This window comes from Apostichopus japonicus, chromosome 6 (genome assembly GCF_037975245.1).
Source record: "Apostichopus japonicus isolate 1M-3 chromosome 6, ASM3797524v1, whole genome shotgun sequence".
NCBI classification, from domain to species: Eukaryota; Metazoa; Echinodermata; class Holothuroidea; order Aspidochirotida; family Stichopodidae; genus Apostichopus; species Apostichopus japonicus.
The window spans coordinates 15408492-15427975 of record NC_092566.1 but is presented as its reverse complement, the minus strand read 5'-3'; the positions used below and the strand labels follow the sequence as shown (position 1 = coordinate 15427975).

Below are 19484 nucleotides of genomic sequence, written 5' to 3'. Positions count from 1 at the left end.
ATAGCCTGTCTCCACGGTATAAGATAATTGTAATCTCGGTGTCGTCAAAAAAAGAGAAAAAACTGATGAATTTTGAACCTTATTTGACCAATATCTTGATCCATTGATCCTCAACGGATCATCAAGTTGATCAGTTGATCCCAGTGAAGTCATTTGATTTCACGGCTATTAAAGTCCCTGATATCGAAAGCATTAGCATGTAAAAGTAGCAAGTGAGGGCTTATGAAACTCTCCGAGGAAAGTAGCGGTTTGGACACACAAACCGTCGTGGCACGGCAGTAGTTAACTAACAACTCCCTTTTTCTGTTTTCAGTTCATAGTGTAATCCGTTAAAGGTAGTAATGAAGATCATTGTACCTAGTCAATGACAATTTCTTTAACGGAACACCAAACCATCATCACTGATCTATTTGACAGAGATAACGGTCACGTCCCCCCCAACCCCCCTTCAACCCCCCCCAAAAAAAAAACATTTAAGAAAAATATTCTTCCATTTGGAAAGAGATAATAAATAGATTTAATGCTTCTTCACACACACATCTGAGGGCTTGATCAAGTCTAAATATGACATCATCGGGGGCCACACATGCTTGAAATTTCTTTTGCTTGATTTATAAATACAATGCTTATTTTTTTGTCATTTTGAGATATGGATTTTGCAAATGCTAAATCTCAAATAATGAAGCACTTCACAATTAATGACCTGATGATTGCATTTGTTTCAGGGTGTCAACACTTAGTCTTTGAAAACAGAGTTTATAAAATGTAATCGTGGCCAAATATACAGACAACGGATCTGCTAGTACTCAATGTGGGTATATGATTTTAACAACAGTCATCATACCTGAATGGCCGATCCAGCTGTTTTGGTTAAAAAGAGTAAATAAAAAAGAATACCACCTGATAGTGTAAACTCAGTAATCACATAATTTATTCAAATGTTCAAACATTTTACTTCAAGTATACATATATTACTGCAGGTACATATTTATACTGAAGTTACATATTTTACTTCGAGTATATTGTCGATGCTGAAATATACATCTTTTTTTTTTAAATTCTCGTCTTTCACATGTAAAATATATATCTAGAATTACATAAGATACAAAGCAACTCCTTTAGATCATCGTTGGCTGGAAAAAGAAAATAGCTAAGTATACCATTGTTGTCTACAAGGACAAAACCACCATTTTTGTTATGGGAGATGCTGGGGGTGGGGGGGTGGGAGGGTACGCCCACCCTTTAAGAAGTTTTGGTAAACTGGAGGCAGCTAATGTGCAAACAGAATGATGCTATAGTTTGCACATGTTGAAACAATGTTGAAATATTCAAACGTTTAGGTTGTAACGCAAATATGTATGTATGTTGTTAATTCTGCCTGCCGGTGGGTGGGGAATGCGGGAGGGGTGGGGGCTGCACCCCTCGGTTATAGTATCCCCAGATGTTTAAGTGGTTGTAGCCCTGGTTGTTGATATAACAATGACCAGGATGGGAGCATTGAGTAAAAATGGAAATTGGATATCAGTACCAACAACGTAAGATTTTTTTTGAGACCAAACAACGCTGCAACCATGGAAACAAGAAGTTTAGCCAATCGAATATTAAAAAAATAAACAACGTAGGATGTTATAAGACCAAACAACGATGTAACCATGGAAACAAGAAGTTTAGCCAATAGAATATTAGAAAATATATAAATGGTATTTTTTTTTTATTAAGAATGGATATCTGATCTTGAATATGACATACTGATTTTGAATCATGATTTAAGGATGAAATAATTCTTCTTCGGTTATATCACTGCGACGTTCTAGCCTTTGTATGACGATATCTGATGGACCGCACTATTGTTACTAGCGTGTATCACCTGGCTTTCTACAACAAGACAACGCTTGCGTGTCCCTGTAAATATTTAAAAAAAAAACAACTCTTTTCTAAAAAGCCCCTGAGATTGGTAGTAAAAGAGTTGTATTAAAACATGATTAGTGTCCAGTTTTGGTTTTCCTAGCATTTTAGAGGGAATAATGAATAGCCTTGCATGCATAGAAGACTCAACAAATCTACAGCTGTGATTTAAAATCATGATACACCAGCCATTCATCTCTTCCTCAACTTTAAGGATCAAATATGCCGTTAAGATTTGACAGTTATCAAGGGGGATGTCCCTAATTGACTGTTAATTATACATGAGTTTCGATAAATAGGTGCATAACATTTATGCTAATTAAAATATGTTGGTAACCAACACACAATAAAATAAACTAGATAAAATACACAATATTTACTGACAATGGCAGTTAACTGTAATTGTAATTCCTAAAGAGGTGACCTCTCAATGTCCTCTTCTCACTCCTCCCTTCGGTCTCACCGAGAATGTCCAATTTAGCTGTCTGTTCATATGTCGGCTTCTAATTTGTCCTTAGTCTCAATGTCCTCTCAATGTCCTCTTCCCCCTCCTCCCTTCGGTCTCACCGAGAATGTCCAATTTAGCTGTCTGTTCATATGTCGGCTTCTAATTTGTCCTTAGTCTCAATGTCCTCTCAATGTCCTCTTCCCCCTCCTCCCTTCGGTCTCACCGAGAATGTCCAATTTAGCTGTCTGTTCATATGTCGGCTTCTAATTTGTCCTTAGTCTCAATGTCCTCTCAATGTCCTCTTCCCCCTCCTCCCTTCGGTCTCACCGAGAATGTCCAATTTAGCTGTCTGTTCATATGTCGGCTTCTAATTTGTCCTTAGTCTCAATGTCCTCTCAATGTCCTCTTCCTCCTCCTCCCTTCGGTCTCACCGAGAATGTCCAGTTTAGCTGTCTGTCCAATACAGCTGTCTGTCCAATTTATCTGTCTGTCCAATGCAGCTGTCTGTCCAATTTATCTGTCTGTCCAATGCAGCTGTCTGTCCATATGTCCGCTTCTAATATGTCCTTAGTCTGTTCATGGAGCTAAGCTCCATGGTCTGTTGTCATTTCAATAACTCTGAACAAGGCAATTGTAGTCAAGAAACTCTCCAATTTTGATCCTATTTTTGTTTTGAAGACATTCTGTGTGATGCATGTGCAACTTAAAGGTGGTATGGCAATAGTGTTTCAATCTAATTTAATAACTAAATAGAACGATATCATCAAATCGTTTTCTTACATTCACATTACTTTTACTAAGCACCACTAAAGAAGGTCACTGACACACACACACACATCACACAGGTGAGTTTTATATTCAGACCTAGGACCCCATTGTTTTTCCATTGTTCAAATCCACGTACCCTAACCTTAACAATACCCCATAACAATAAAATTCTTCAGAGGACAAGGTGTTCCTTTAGAAACCACATCCGAGGACCTGGAATTCTTTTGTTCAAGTCCTCGGTCAGAATACAAAACAAGTGCACACACACACACCCACACAAAAAAAAAATAGAACTGCAAAGTTTGCTCAGACATGTTGATTGTATTAAGCTTTACATTCTCTCTCAGCCCAACAAAACTCACAAATTAAGAAGAAAACCCTGTCCTGCAATTTCTCACAAGCAAAATAAAATATTAAACGGGAGCCGTCAGCAGTTTTTGAAATACCTTCAAGTCGTTTGCAGTAGTTGACACGACCTTACTGCTTGAATTAGAAGACATTAGTCAAGTGCTATCATCTAACAGCATCCATAGTGTTATGAAAGCTGTAACACTGCACACAGAACTGCACGTTGTACTTTTTACGGTACGCCCCTGCGCTACAGTTCATTCCATCCGTACATTCATTTAAACGTTTGATCAAAGACTGATGCGACATAGGACGAGCTTATCCTTAGAAACCGTCATTCCGCAGTTTACCCATCGACACCATTTATACCCACGGACATCGGACCCACCACATCCGAACCGTTTGACAGTTCGACTGGATTGTTGACTCAAGAAAATGATTACGAAACATCATCTGAGACAACAAAAAACTCAAGAACATTCAAGAAAGTCATTTGCCCAAACTTAATGCTACCCTGTTTATCTACCCAGCCTCTTCACATTTTGGGAGAGGGCAGACAACGTCCACCAAGATGTCCTAGATATTTGTCTTTGTCGTTCATCGACTCGACGGTTTTTGAGTAGGTGGCTTTTTTTTTTCCGCCTTTGGGAAATGAAGATCTAATTGACACATTAGACGGCACTTTGCAATATGCCAGGCTCATTAAGGGAACAACAGAATAAAGGTGGCCAAATGCTCCAAACAAAAACACCTACAATGGCTGGAGGTGCCTATAAGGGTATTGAGGTAGCTGTTTTTGTCAATAACGTACATTTCTTGTCAACTCATGATAAAGCCAAGGTATAAAGGGAAGCTTGGACTTATTTAAAACATGTCGGAATAAACTGAACTGTATGATACGGATCAGCTTATGGAGATTAAAAGATTAGAATGAAAAAAAAATTATCTTTCATTTTCAATTTCATATCAATTTTATATCAATGTTGTGTTTTCTGTGTAGATGCTTAAAAGATGATTTATCCAATATCAAAAGAAATAAACGAAAAAAATAACGAAAAGAAAAGAAAAAAACATATATTTCAGCACGGACCAACACGTTGAGAAATGTTTACATCTATTCAATTTAGATAAGAAATCTCGTGGATGGTTTCACTCAAACCCCCTTTTTTTGGGGTAGTATCGAGTTCCATTTCCCTAAATGACTTTCTTATAGAAGAAGCGGAAATGATGGACCGGACTCATGATCGATAAAATTCATTTTGGAGGCACGATTCAAGATATTCGGTTGGAATAAGATGCTAGAAATAATCAGCTGCCTGTTGCCTTGGTGATGAGTGCTACCACCTGCCAATTTTACTTTATAATTATCATAATAATATTTGATTTTTATATCGCGCTTTATACCAGTGATAGGTCTCAAAGCGCTTTACAGACGTTATATTACCCTGGTCAATGATAACCTGTCTCAGAGACAATCCCTCCAGTCGGCAGCAGTTATATACTGCGCCCAAATGACAAGTTACCTCACAGGTACCCATTTAACCCCCGGGTGGAGAGAGGCAAGTGAGATAAAGCATCTTGCTCAAGGACACAATGTATTAAATGAACTATGCAGGAATCGAACCAGCAATCCTTGGATCACGAGTCCGACGCCTTAGCCAATTGTCCACCCTGGTCTCTTGATAATTCAAAATCAGTTTATCACACTGTGTCATACTTTACACGACACACTTCCTTACTTAAGTTAAGTGTAAGTTAAGTTATGTAAGTTCAGTGGAAGAAAAAGAAAAAAAATTGGTAGGAAATTGAGATTGTGTTTATGACGGGAACGGTATATACATCGAGATGGTATAACAATTGATCGACAGCATAACGGATGGAGTTTTCGGAAGGTTTTATGTCGAGAACATAAATAAATAAAATCTGGTTACTTAGAATACAGATACTGCGCATTGATAGATCGACCGATAATCATCTTTCTTATCTCCTGGGTGCCTGCTCCGATCTCGTAAAGCTTTGCGTCTCGCAGTAACCTGCCCGTCGGATAGTCGTTGATGTAACCGTTCCCTCCTGTGAAAGTAAAGACGAGCAACTGACATTTGATACGTTCAAAGCCCTCGGTCAGTCGATATCACCTAATAAGAGAGTTTATTATTCACCAGGCGTACCAATAAAATATTAGAGTGACCAAATTCTCTCTTTTATTTTTTCAGGAGATCAGGGGGAGATGATAAAGGTGCTTAACCCTTTTATGTTGACATCAAGGGTCAGTTAATTTCCTACACGGTACGTGTAAAAAGAGGGACTTGAATTTGATGGGGCCTCTCATGGGTGACGGTGTGTTCTACTCTTTATTTCAAGGATGAAGGAAAAATGCAGTGAATTACCTCAACGAGAAACAGGTGTAAATTTGTTCGAGTTAAAAACTCCAATGCCAAACACCCCAAAATAAAACTTGAAGGTAACTGCACGAAAGTCTCATTATTTATCACTAAGTATAAAAAGATGTTTGTCATTTGAATGACAGGCTATGACATTATCGAATGATCTGGGGTGCCTTTACATTTTACAGTTTTGAACAACAGTATTTGCATTCAAGCTGTTTCTACCAACGGAAGCCCAAGCAGGTACAAATGAAGTTGTTATGGGCCTTTCTACAAATTCAAGAACATTTCCAAGACATTAAAAAAAAAATGCCAGGGACAATTCTGGGGACAACAGTAAAATCAGGGGAACTGTCCCCGCAAATCGGAAATGTCTGGTTACCTTACAAGTGGGCATGGATATGTTAAATACTGATCTTGCACAGTGAAGCCTTGCTAGCAATTCATGTTGAAAATAATGGTGATATGAATCATCAGTTATAATTGAGGCTAATTTGCATAAATGTGAGGTAATGTTAATATTGTCTTCATGTGATTAATATTTTGATTTGACAATTCTGAGTTAGAAGAAATGTTACATGAAGTTGTTAGGTATTAGTGCACCAATGTTTGTTTTTTTGTAATTTTAATCGAGCAAACACTTCATCACATCAAGCCAATAGCCTGCACTGTTATCACATGCCAAGAAACAATGTTAACAGTGTTGCCACTTGGAACAAATGAACTCATTAGGTCACAGGCTACTTAGAAGGTTCAATATTTTAAGATTTAGCATTTAGATTGCAAAAACTTGTCTTTCTTTATTAATGCAGAAAATAACCTTTGTAGATCTAATACTAAAGTAGGAGAACACAAACAATTGAAGCACATGTGGCTCGATGATGTCATACTGTAGACTTGCTCAAGTCTTCAGCCTTGTGTGTTGTCAAGGAACATTAAATCTCTCCATATAGAATCAGATTTTTCTTAGCTGTTTGGGCTAATGACATCTATCTTTCGTACATATCAATAATTACAGTTGGGTTCGTGTCTGCTTCGATTAAAACCGTGGACTACTTTTTGGTTCCGTGCTAATTCATCAGATGTCATCGGGCCACGTGCAAATAATGTCAAATGACATTCACAAAGTCATTACAAAACACCATTAATCACTACATACCTAGATAGCATTGTGATGTTATCCACCATTTTGATAAATGATTAGACAATGCTGACAGATTGAATACAATAGCTTGTAATTAGCATATTAAAGGGAGGAATTTTAAAGCAAGATTCCATCCCTTTAATACCATGAACGTATCAGCTTATCTATATGTTTCCATTTAGAATATATTTTTCCAAATCCATTTAAAATAATAAAAAATGACAGTTTTTTTTTTAAATGTTCATTAAAACAATCCCATTATGTTAACAAGCTGAATTAGTAAGCTAAACTGTTTTTCTTTATGTTTTCATGTTGTCTAAAAAATTCAGTAGGAATATACGGTCAAACATTGTAGTCCAGGTCTTGTCCATGTTGTCATATTCTTTACCGTAACTTTCTGGACCGATTTTAGATACGGTTCAAGGAGCTCGTAGATAATGGTCAACCTTGCTTGCGAAATGGATCTGAGAAGGGATTCTGGGATCTCAAGAGTCCAACAGACATTCCAAAAACAAACAAAAAAACAATAGATGTTTATCTTGTACAACAAAGAAGCTAAGTAAAAAGGAACAAAAAAATCAACACTCAAATATTTTTTGGCATTTCTTGAAATATCAAAAATACTTGCCTTTTAAAAGGAAATCATATTAAAAAGAAAACGGAAATAGTATCTTACCAAGGCACTGTATCGAATCGAGGGCTACTTTTGTGGCATTCTCAGCTGCGTACAGGATAGCTGCTGCGCAGTCTTTGTTGCTGACATGTCCCTTATCTACCGCCCTCGCTATATTGTAAACATACGACCGGCAGGAGTTGAGGCGCACGTACATGTCCGCCATCATCCCTTGCATGAACTGATAAACGAAAACGAATAAAACAAGTTAAAAGGGATTTTCTGGTGGTCAAAGTCGATTGGTCGAATTGCTGTATCGTTAGGCGAATACCAAACCCTTGTAGCATTTCGTATCGCGGAAGATACAGATTATTTCAAGTTTTGTGATCCTTGTTTGTATCTGTAAATGATATTTTGTATTTGATATTTTTTATATTTTATTTTGTATTTGATATTTTGTATTTGAAAGTGAATCTGGCAACCACAGAATGCATGATGTCATTAGGACAATTCAGCTGAATATGTCTTTGTTGCTCTTAATAATTTGTCAAACCATTTTTTCACAGATGATAAAAGAATAATTGTCAAAAAATTGACACATTTTGATGAACTCGGACAGCTAAGCAAACATTCCAAATGAATTTTTGGCAAATCCCCCCTCCCCCCCATCTCTTTCTCTCTGTTGGTATATTCATATTTAGATACCCTGTTATGCAATTGCCATATATTGATGCGATCACTCTTCTTACAAAAGTCAAAGCCACAACATCTCCACTGTAATAATCATCTCTAAGTTGTATCTACAGCATATTACATGTGTTTAGTGTGATAATTTGCCTTGAATGTATTGACACATTGTGACATACGTCATACATGAAAGTGCCTCAACACAACTTTGCCTGCAGCGTTATCCGTCTGTGATTAATGTCCTGGCTATGTTGTAACGTAACATCCCCTAAAACATCTGCATGGCATGCTTGATGAGTTTGCCGTTAGTTCCCTTCTTAACCTCAACTCTTTAATAACACATCGCTTCATGACATCACAAAACTGTGTCAAATTGTCTCATTTACGTCCTCGGGTGACTTTTATGTGACATTTTGTTCTCTAACAAGACCTTTTTTTTTTAAATCACACACGTCTTATAGATTAGACATCAAATATCCTCAAGCGACTGTTTTCCACAAGACATGTCAACCATTGACACTTTGAGTGCCATAACTTCAGAACGTTTTCATTCAATCATTTCTATGACAACGAGAATCCAACCAGGTGTAACAGACTGCAGTGAAAGGCGGTCTCTATCAAATTCCTTGCTTTTAATATGTTAAAGGTAATTAAAACATCTAAACTGTGAAACAAATCTCCTACTTTCCACACACTTATGCCACTTCCCCAACGTCCCTTTCCCCACCCCCCCCCTTCCCTAACTAGGTCACTTTCCTGAGAAGGCAAAGATTTAGCATCATTTCACATTCAAGCTTTTCTGAGGAGATTCAAAAACTTTGATGATCTCAGACATACACAAGACGAGACAAAAATGAAAGGTTACACATGGTTAAATCAATTCATACCTGGAACTCTCCAATTGGTTTTCCAAATGCTTTCCGTTCATGGAGGTAAGGGAATGCTACATCGCAGGCAGCTTGCATTAACCTATACACAAAAAAAAAAGACAAAAAAAGATAAAAGTGTAAAATGTTCATTAATTATTTAATGAATGGTGCTCCCAAGTAATGGGACATTTGACATAAATTGACCTTGCCCCCTTAAATATGACATTCTTGGGAAAAGGAACCCTGAATTTCTATAGGACGTAACGTCTCGACAAGACGATCAGAAACTATTCTCAGGAGTGAGAGGATGTTTCTTGATTGAATCAGGTTGTACTCTTCTTGTAAATTGCCAGGTCAACTCAAATGATACAGACACAAGAACGTTCCGCAAGGACGACAACATTTAAAGGCATTGAAGACTCGCCCCAAACGGCGTGCCGCGCTCTGGAAAAGTTCATTTCCGTTGCTTGCAAGTGAAGTTTTCTTCTTGTCGCTACAAAATGCAGACTGTAATGAAATGTGACACCTTGTTATCTTTCATCTAGACCTGAGATGTCCATCGCTGCTATGCACACTGTGCTGTGGGTAGTGACCATAGCAGTATGTATTGACTGTACACTAGTGTCTAATTACCGACGGTAGCAGGCCGAGTGTGTATTTTCTGGGATCGATGGTGGTGTCTAACACTTCTGTTACACCTCATTTGAAACTAGGTCAGATTACCGGCATGAGACGTTTCTTGGTGCACAAAACAGCAGCAATGATGACTTGATCTATGGTTTCCTCCGTTTTCTGGGAATAACTTAGTGTTCAACATTTATACGTAGAAGTCTCAAAGGCAGTGGACATTGTCTCTTATATAACGCTATGGTTGTCTGTACATACAGTACAAAGACTTTTTTATGTATATTTACACTTATATATATATACTACTTTGCCCACTATTAAATGTTAAAGTTGAACGTTTACAGTCTTATATCACGGCCAAGGCTTTCGCACATGGCATTACAACACTTTATTATAAACCCCTTGTCGTGGGAAACTTGTCAAAGCCACACACCCTAGTATTTATATGCACAATTCAAGCAGTCTCTTCACTTTGATGCACCACAACTACGTGTCCCCTGTAGGACTCCCCCCTTAGGGTTCCAGTCATAAAGCGTTGTGCGCAAATACAGGATATTTCACACGTTACCTTGCAGGTCCCCCAATTTATACACCTGGCTGAAGAGATGGGATGGTGATTAAGTGACTTACCCCTAAGGACACAACATTTAATGATCTGGCCAGGACGTAACCCTGCAATTATCAGTCCACTGCTTGTAATGATTAGATTATAAGTCCACTGCCTGAACCACTCAACCACAATGCTCTCACTTTGCATATAATATTGCTATGGGTACAGTAAGATGGAGGTACGTTGCTTTGATTTCAGATCCGTGACTCGTTAAATGGTCAACTTGGATCAATGTGACCATCAGAGTAATCTACCATATTCAGTCAATGTTATAATATTACTGAAATTAAAGGCTTCTTTTTCTGGTTATTCTCGTCTGCTTTCTGGTGTGACAAAAGAATTTTCCGCAAATCACGTGAGAAGGGGGCCTAAAACACGGAAGCAGAGAAATGTTTTAAGTATCTCACAGATTTCTATTAATTGATGGAAAGAAGTTCCCGAAAAACTCGCAATTTGAAACAGATGAAATAGAAACCACGGATGTATAAAAATTCTGACATTTCTTTGTACATACAAACAATAACCCTTGGCGTTTGGTACGACATAGTCCTATTAAACTGGTGCAAACGTTTGTTTTCCTAATCAGATGATGAGGCATGCTCATAGGCATAGGAGGCGGGGGGGGGGGCTGGGGGGCTGCAGCCCCCCAACTAAATATTTTTGAGAATTTTTTGGGCACCTACTGAAGAAAAATAAATTTGTGTGCTTTTCAATGGTTAAACGTATATTTTTATTATCATTATTATTGTAACGACTTCCCCAATAATTATAACCAATATAGAAGTGTAATAACACGGCAAATGATATTATGTTATTGATATGCGATGTAGTAACCAATGCATGCCTATATGATATGCACATTAAAATTTTGAATGTGCATGGAGTGGCAAAAAATGTTGGTTATATTTTTCGGGAAAGTCGTAACAGCCCCCCCCCCCCCCCCAAATCAAATTGGGCTCCTACACCTATGGGCATGCTACAGATCAACAACCACACATGTGATTTTATACAAATTTCTTTCCTCACACACTGAAGGAGAAAGCCAGGGAAGGTCCTTCTCTGCAAGTGAGGACACCTCTTCACGCCAAGAATGACACTTGTACCACTGAAATACCGTACTACAAATTAGCTTATGTGAAAATTATGTAAAAATTTCTGTTATATTTTAAGGAAACAGAACTTCTGCTACTTGGCAAGGGTCTGGCTTTGTGCATGTGTGAAGAGGCTGTTGGAAGAACTCTTCTCACAAAACATTTATCACCACAGCTTGTTAAATGTCACCTTATTTGCAGCATGCTTTAACCCTTCCTACTAGCTTATTAACGCTTCCCAATTACCATGCAGTCTCTCTCAGTGTTGTCAGCCTTACAGTCAGGGGGGTAGGAAGCTTCCAAAAAGTGGGGGGCACAACATCAGAGGGGCACTTTCTCATTCCACAAGCACCACTTGTTATGCTATAAATATATATGATGTGTTAGTATGCTATCAATACTATAATGGTGCATGTGACTCTATTTAAAATTAACAAAGGCTTAAGATATCCACAAAAAAACAGTTCTTCATCAATGGGGTTCATTTTATTTGCCAGTAGTGCACATTTACTATCTTGGAAAAAGTGGGGGGGGGGGGCACGTGCCCCCTGCGGCTCCCCGGCTCCCACACCCTGCTTACAGTAGCATGTACTCCATGAACTACATAACCCAGCCATGGATGACAAATGGTGACGTACGTATTGGGGCTGATGAAGAGCCAATTATACAGGTTTCGTTTGTTCTCCAACTTTATGTATACTGCTCATCACATACAGTATGGTGAGTGGGAGAGGGGGCGTTGTGGTCAAGTGGTTAAGGCAGTGGACTTGTGGTCTAAGGATTACAGGTTCAAGCTCTGGCCAGATCATTGTGTCCTAGGGCAAGGCACTTTATCTCCATTCTCTTCACCCAGGTGTATAAATGGGGACTTGCGAGGTAACTTGTAAATATAGTTGCGTGCGCCAGTTTGTGGCTGCACCCTATGGGAATTCCACCAAGGGACACATGGTTGTGGTGCACTGTGGTGCCCCAGGAGAGATTGATGGAATTGTGCACACTTTGCACTGAGCTGTACACCCTATGGTACTAGCGCCTTTGAACAATTGTTTTTGATTTTGGCGCTATATAAATGTCTTCTGATTGATTGATTGAGAGGGGTAAGGGAAGGGGGAAGAGTGAGGGTAGGTTACGTAGAGAACAGAAAATGGCATTTAGGCTTCTAAGTTGCTTGCATACGACTTGATATACTGCTATCTGCATTCAGAAAATATAGCGATAAAACAAAAAGGTAAATCAAACCAATATCATTTCCATAAATAGGAATGAATTGATTGTTTTTTTTTTTTTCTCCTGCATTCCCAGTTGTAAGTTTTTAGGAAATCCCATGGAGACAAAAGCGTTGCAAATTCTCCCTGAATTTTTCGTACAGGTTGGATGATGCTGGTTTTTTTTTTATAGTGCACATACTGTAGATAACTTATCAGACTGTGCTTCTGTATATACTGGTGTGACTTCTGACATTCTCAATGCACACAGACATTTTGCTCTGCCTTTGAAATTTTCTTAGTTGGCAATGAGCGGTCAAAGGAATCCAACAAACATGAATGAATTGATAATTTCATATTGAATGGATAGTTGATTTGTTATTTATGGGTCTCCCTTATCCACAATCAGCTTTTAAGGAAAAGCCATAGAGGCAAAACCGTTGCAAAATACTCCCAAGTTACCTTTGACATTATTAATACAGACAGACATTTAATATGTCCTTCTATGAAATTGTCTTTAATAGTTGGGTCTCCATGGTGAGCAGATATCTAATAAATTTTAAATTCCATTTTTAAAGCTTTACCACAACTGAACATGGTTTAGCCCGATACTTAGATTTTTAACACAACGAAACAGCAATACACAACATATGATTTGATAAAATAATACTATTTCCAGTATTTGTCTTATGTAAAAAAGTACATAATTATGTTTGCTTTATATGATATAATTATGGTTTGTAGTTTGACTTGTTTCTGCAAATTATCATACAACATCCAGATGATGAAAATCAGTCTTCACTAGTGGACGAGTCAGAACCCCCCTTCCCCCCGCCCTTCCCCCTGCCCTTCCCCCCCTCCTCCCATTTGTCATTTTGAAAAACAGCTTTTAGAGTAATCTAAGGTTTTAATACCCCACTAGCAAAACACCTTTAGCCATCTGTTGTGAAATTATGTAATTTAAAAACGAATGATTACCATCAAAGCTATCCCTCCTGGAGCCAATTAATATTTTGTCTTTATATTTTTGCAAAGACATGTCTACAAACCCTGGAGAAATTGTAACAAAAAAGTACAACTTTGATTGGCAAGGGTGCCACAGGTTTCCAATGACTTTTTACCAATGATTGCTATCTTTATATACAGTAGTAGCCCTCCCCCCTCCACCCAGTTTAGGTTTCCAGAAACAACTCTTTTTTGCTTTTGTTATAATGAAGAGGTACTGCCAGATAACGCTGTAGAACTGCCGACAGGCGATCCACTTGATTGATGTATTAAAGAAAGTGAAGACTGGCACACAAAGAAACGTCTAATGACGGTTATCTGACCTAATTTCCGGCACGCGGCTTGGGGCGAGTCTTCAATGCCTTTAAACCATCGGCCCTCAGGCTAGTCGCCGTCCCCTTTAACCCGCAAATATGAGGTTAAAGGGAGTGTCTCTTAATAAAAAAATAGAATGATCTTCTACTGTGCTTGCATACTGCTGCTTCTCAAAGGAGAAACAAAACCCAAAACAACATTAACTGGTCTCTGTGATAGAGATAAACTGTCACATGGAACAACTTCCCTAAACAACTTAGAAGAAAGTTGGGAGAAAATCACAGATTTGCATGCGTTTTTTCAAACACAAGTTTTCAACGATTTGATCGAGTCTAAAATATGACATCATATATGCCACACATGATTTGGCGTTTTATTTTTATTTTTGGGAGGTTTTTTAGTTGATAAAATGATAAAATCTAAAGGTATTGATTGTGATTACTGGACATATTGATATGCATTGGTTTCATTGTCAACAATGCTAACACTGTACCGAGAATATATGAATAGAAAACAAAGGGAGAGCTGAAATGTTTGCAGTCCCCACCAACCCAAAATTTTGGTGCAAATTTGGGCAATATGCTGAGAATTTTTCGGGCACCTACTGAAAGAAAAATAATTTGCAATGTGTTTTTCAATGGTTAAACTGATATTATTATGATCATTATTATTGTAACGACTTTCCCAATAATTCTAACCAATATGGAAGGGTAATAACACGGCAAATGATTGTATGTTATTGGCTGCGTTGTAATAACCGTTGCATGCCTATATGATAGGCACATTAACATGTTGAGTGCGCGGAAAACTTTGGCAATATTTTTCGGGCAAGTCGTTACAGACCCCCCAAACCAACTTGGGCTCCTACGCCTATGACTATAATATCTCACAAACGGAACAAACAATTTTCTAAGCTGATTGGATTGGGTGGGGTGGGGGGTGGGGGTGTTGATGGGGGAGTTGTTCTTTATTATATAAGATCTCTATTATATAACTTAAAGATAATGGCTGGGTTTGTGTCCCCTTAAATGAAGTCACCTTAAACTGAACCAAAAAATGAAAGTGGACCTAGTTAATAAAACAGACAATTTCTTGCTCAAATAAGTTGGAAATAAATCACTCTAGTTTGTTTATGATCGGTATTGAACTTTATCAAAAACCAATGTCTCTTTTTAAAAATTTGAAAATAGGAAGAATTTGACAAGAATTCACTCTGGCTGTTTTATGATTAATATTTATAAACCTTTCTTTAACCCAACTTGGTCTGAATTATTTCATCCATTTCTACCACATTGTGGCCAACTGTTGGGGGTTCGATGATCTCTAACGCAGTAGTTTATTTCTTTCTTTCGTTTTTGTTAAAAAATACCAGATTTCGCCCTGAGACCTGTATTCACCTGATAATTTGCTGGCTGTGCCAAGGAGCTCTGGGGCCTAATTATTTAGAAGATGGCTAAAACTGGAAGCTGTTTTGCATAATTGCGTTGCTAGTGCACGATTGCCTAGTTTGAATTATCCTCAATCTCTGTGCTGTGGTGTAACTGGTTGTGTTTCATAACCTTCCGGCCATCAGATTCACTCGACTAAATTGCTAATACAATGTCCCATGCATGAAAGAAGGGAGGAGGAGGGGGGGGGGGTGGAGGGATAAGATTTGAAGTCGTCATGAGAAAGGTTAAAGGGGGGAGAAATCCTATCCACCTGAGTAAATTTTGGTAAAAAGGAGGGTTATTAGATGCAAAATGGTACTAATATGTTTTTGCAACTTTTGAGACAATTTTGAAGAATTTTTGACAAAACCTGGGTCCAACCTGACTTTATTCTGTGCTAACCCCCCGAAACTTATCTCTCCCTCTGGATAACTTGATTGCATTCATGAAAGCCAATAATTAGCTTTTATGAAGAACCACTTATCTACTCCTATTAAACTACTTTGTTGGGTCCTGTGACCAAACGTGGGGCTCAACTTGTGTGGGAGATCTACTCAAAATGTTCCCTTGAATTTTACAGGTTGCATAAATAGTCGTACGGCAAAGAATTATGCCATACCTTGGCATAACCGAGTCTGTACGGGGGAGGGGGCCATCAGGGAGAAGTTGAGAGCACAGAGTTCCAACTGTGTAATTAAATCTTTTGGATTCCTAATTGTGGTAGCAGAATTACCATTTTTAACCACTTTTGCTTTGTCTAGCATTATGTGGTTAAGGGCAACACTACACCGATTAACAGAAAAGTAACAGAGAAAAGAAAATATTTGTTATTGCATTATTGATTACTTTCTGTTGGTTTTTTACCAGCAAAAACTCAAGAATAATGAAGATGGCTGGGTAATGTCACATGACATTGTATCCATGGGTTACGTCACATGATAATGTTATGTAATTCTCGAGTTTTCTCCTCAGGAAAGTTGCCAAAAAGCAAACATTAGAAAACTTCTTTGGGGATATGGTATCAAACAGGAACTGGTTTTTGGAGCTTGGATGTTCGAGGACTCAAATGGAAGTACAATTGGTGAGAAAATCTTAGGCAAATATAAAAGAACACTTTTATGAGTACAACAATTGTACTGGTTGAGTATAGAGAGGGTTGTCTACAATTGAAAGAAATTCTACAGGTTCATGATATGGAAAATTGAAGGTGCCATGAATGGCCTAACTTGTCAGCATTACCATCTGATGGGTAAGGGTTCAGCATGTGAGAACTTCTACAAGGACTTTAGAGACCACATTACTTGGACGATTTAGTGGTGTAAGTCAATGGTGCAACTATAAGGAGTATGCTACCTTTAAAGTGATTTAAATTATTATCTGTGACACATACTGTGCAAAATTTGACAGAATCAACGTAACCCATTCCACAAAATGTTTTCAAATTGAGGACTATTGCACCGTATAAAATCTTGTCGCAGGAAGTGCTAACGATCTCACCTAAAGACAATGTTTCTGTTTCTTCCTTAATTTATCCTACGTAGCTGTAGTGTCGTAACCTATCCTATCGAGCCGTACGATACATTGTGCGAACGGGGCTTTATAGTTTTCCGATGTCTCAACAAACTCAGCATCAAAATTGAGTGTATCTTAAAATAGTCAAGAAAGACCAAGAAAAAAACATCTCTGACGCATTGGTGTTACATAACGAAATTTGCATATGCCAAGGAGACCCAGTTTTGAGTTTGAAACTGAATTATCTAATGCCCTATTATTAATTTTTTCTTACTTACTGACCCTTCACCTCCATCACCTTGGCGACCGTCCAGCGGCGGAAGTTCTGGCCTGGGGAAGGGGATTATGGGTAGAAGGTACCCCCTTCCCCATTGAGAATATCATTGTGTGTGTGTTTAAGGGTGCTTAATTATAGATTTTCCCATTTTTGAAGTGAATTATGTGACAGATTTGACAGACATTTTCTTCCAAATTTCTTTGGCAACTCTCCAAACTGCAAATTGACAAATGGTTGTGAGTTCCCACCCAACTCCATCACAACCTTTGAATAGCAGGAATCTAATTAATATTCAACTAAAATACCCTAAATACCAAGTACATCAAAGCTATTCTGACACACACTGGTGTTACAGAAGTTCAACTTGAAATTTACCCAAACTTGACCCAAATTTCATTTAAAATTGAGAAAACTGAATGATCTGTGAATCTGCCAAAAAAAACGATTATTTTGGCTCTAGGAAGCAACGTTTAAAAATATGACTTTTACCCAATTGGTCCAGCAGACAGTACCAGTCTCTCCAGATCCAGTCCGCTCATCAGAACATATACACCGGCGTTTAACCCACCCATGACATTTGAGACTGCAAGAAAGCAAGGTAAAAAAATAAACTTAAAAATAAAAAAATAAAAATTAATAATAATAATTTTTTTTTTTTTTAAAGAATCAACTTTTTTACTGTAATTTCCAAAAAGATCCGAAAACATTACATGCAACAAGACCTGAGTCTGTAGGACTTCATAATTCATCATTTGAGTGGAAAATAGCAAATTATGGTCGGTAATGTAACCCCCTCCCCTCACCCCCCCCCCCCATATTCAATTTGGAAAAGTAAGTAACATGGTTGTGACTTCACAGATTCACTTTTTGTCCAGACGATCGAATTGTTGCAAATCAGCAGTCTGAGTTCATAGTAAGTAATAGTAAGCAGTAACTTTAAGAGTTTCAAAAATAATCCACATTTCCTCCAATTTATACCTTGATGATATCAAACTTGAACCAGCACCCCCTACTTAACCCCCTCACCCACCCCCTCTTCCCATTCAAACTATATTTCATACATTTTTCCATGGATCTTTTACCATGATCATACTTGCCTGGTACTTTGCAATCTTCAAAAACCAATTCACATGTACTAGAGCCACGCATACCCAGTTTGTTCAATTTCTGTGCAGTCGTAAATCCCTCCATGCCCTGTTGGACAAATCATAGAGTACATGAAAAATGTTACTAAGTGGTGGGCAGTCGCTCCCTCCATGCCCTGTTGGACAAATCATAGAGTACATGAAAAATGTTACCAAGTGGTGGGCAGTCGATCCCTCCATGATGGTACGAGCGCTACAAGAATTATTTCATAGTTTGTTTGGCGCTATATAAAAATTATAATCAAATAAAACTGTTAGCAAACTGCTTATCCACTAGAGAGCCTGTGTAGGAGAATGTTTAAAGGTAAGCCTTTGAAGAAGATCCTGCTAGGATCGAAACTTCAGGCCAACTTACTTTTACACATATAAAAATTATGTATTATTATTATTATGGTAGCATATTCATAAAACATGTTATTGTATCTTGATGAAATTGATCCTTACAAAGAACTGAATGTTTAAACATTGACCCTAAAAGTCACTGGGATCCATTCGATGCAGAGAAAGCCACATCTACTAGCACGAACGCTATCCATCAGAAAAAAAAATCCTTATCTAGATTAATTTATCATCAATAAAAGTCCTCTCCATCAGTGATTAAGCGAGACCTTGTACAATAACATAGTTAACACAAAATCTCTCAAATTTTGTTAAGCCGGCCGCAAACTGTACAACTGAAAAAGTGTACCGGCTTGGCTCCACCGACGTAACTCAGAATTTTGAAGATAACGAAAACAGGGCAGTGAACTTTTGCCAGCTTTAAACCGCATCGCCAATGGTTCACGACTAAAGCTCCCCAGTTTCAACAAATGTAACGGTGTCGGGGAAACTTTTTGTGCATCTGACATAGCTGATCAAACGATCGTTACCAGAAAACAGCCATTGTGTATCCTCATCAGTCCTTCAGTGTGCGGGAGTCACTTGTAAAGCAACATGGGTCCGTGACGACTCTCAAAACTAGGTCGGGACGGGTCGAGGTCGAGTCGGGTCACATTCAGTCGGAGCCGAGAGCCTTAGAATGACACCAAACGAGAAATGTGCTTGAATCATGCATCATTTGCGGTTTGTTCAATTCCCGAGTGGTTGTTCAATTCCTGAGTG

The 19484-nt window shown here is 38.2% G+C and overlaps 1 protein-coding gene across 1 annotated transcript in view; it reads right to left on the bottom strand.

The window, feature by feature from the left end:
• Window positions 1-913: 913 nt before the first annotated feature.
• The window catches only part of LOC139969085 (isovaleryl-CoA dehydrogenase, mitochondrial-like), a 34379-nt gene continuing 15808 nt past the window's right edge, over window positions 914-19484 (bottom strand). The window contains exons 7-11 of the mRNA XM_071973848.1: window positions 18336-18432; window positions 17728-17821; window positions 9185-9266; window positions 7674-7851; window positions 914-5539 (exon numbers count right to left, since the gene is read on the bottom strand). Coding sequence (XP_071829949.1) covers window positions 5397-5539; window positions 7674-7851; window positions 9185-9266; window positions 17728-17821; window positions 18336-18432 — 594 coding nt within the window. The 3' untranslated portion in view covers window positions 914-5396. The remainder of the gene's footprint in view (window positions 5540-7673; window positions 7852-9184; window positions 9267-17727; window positions 17822-18335; window positions 18433-19484) is intronic.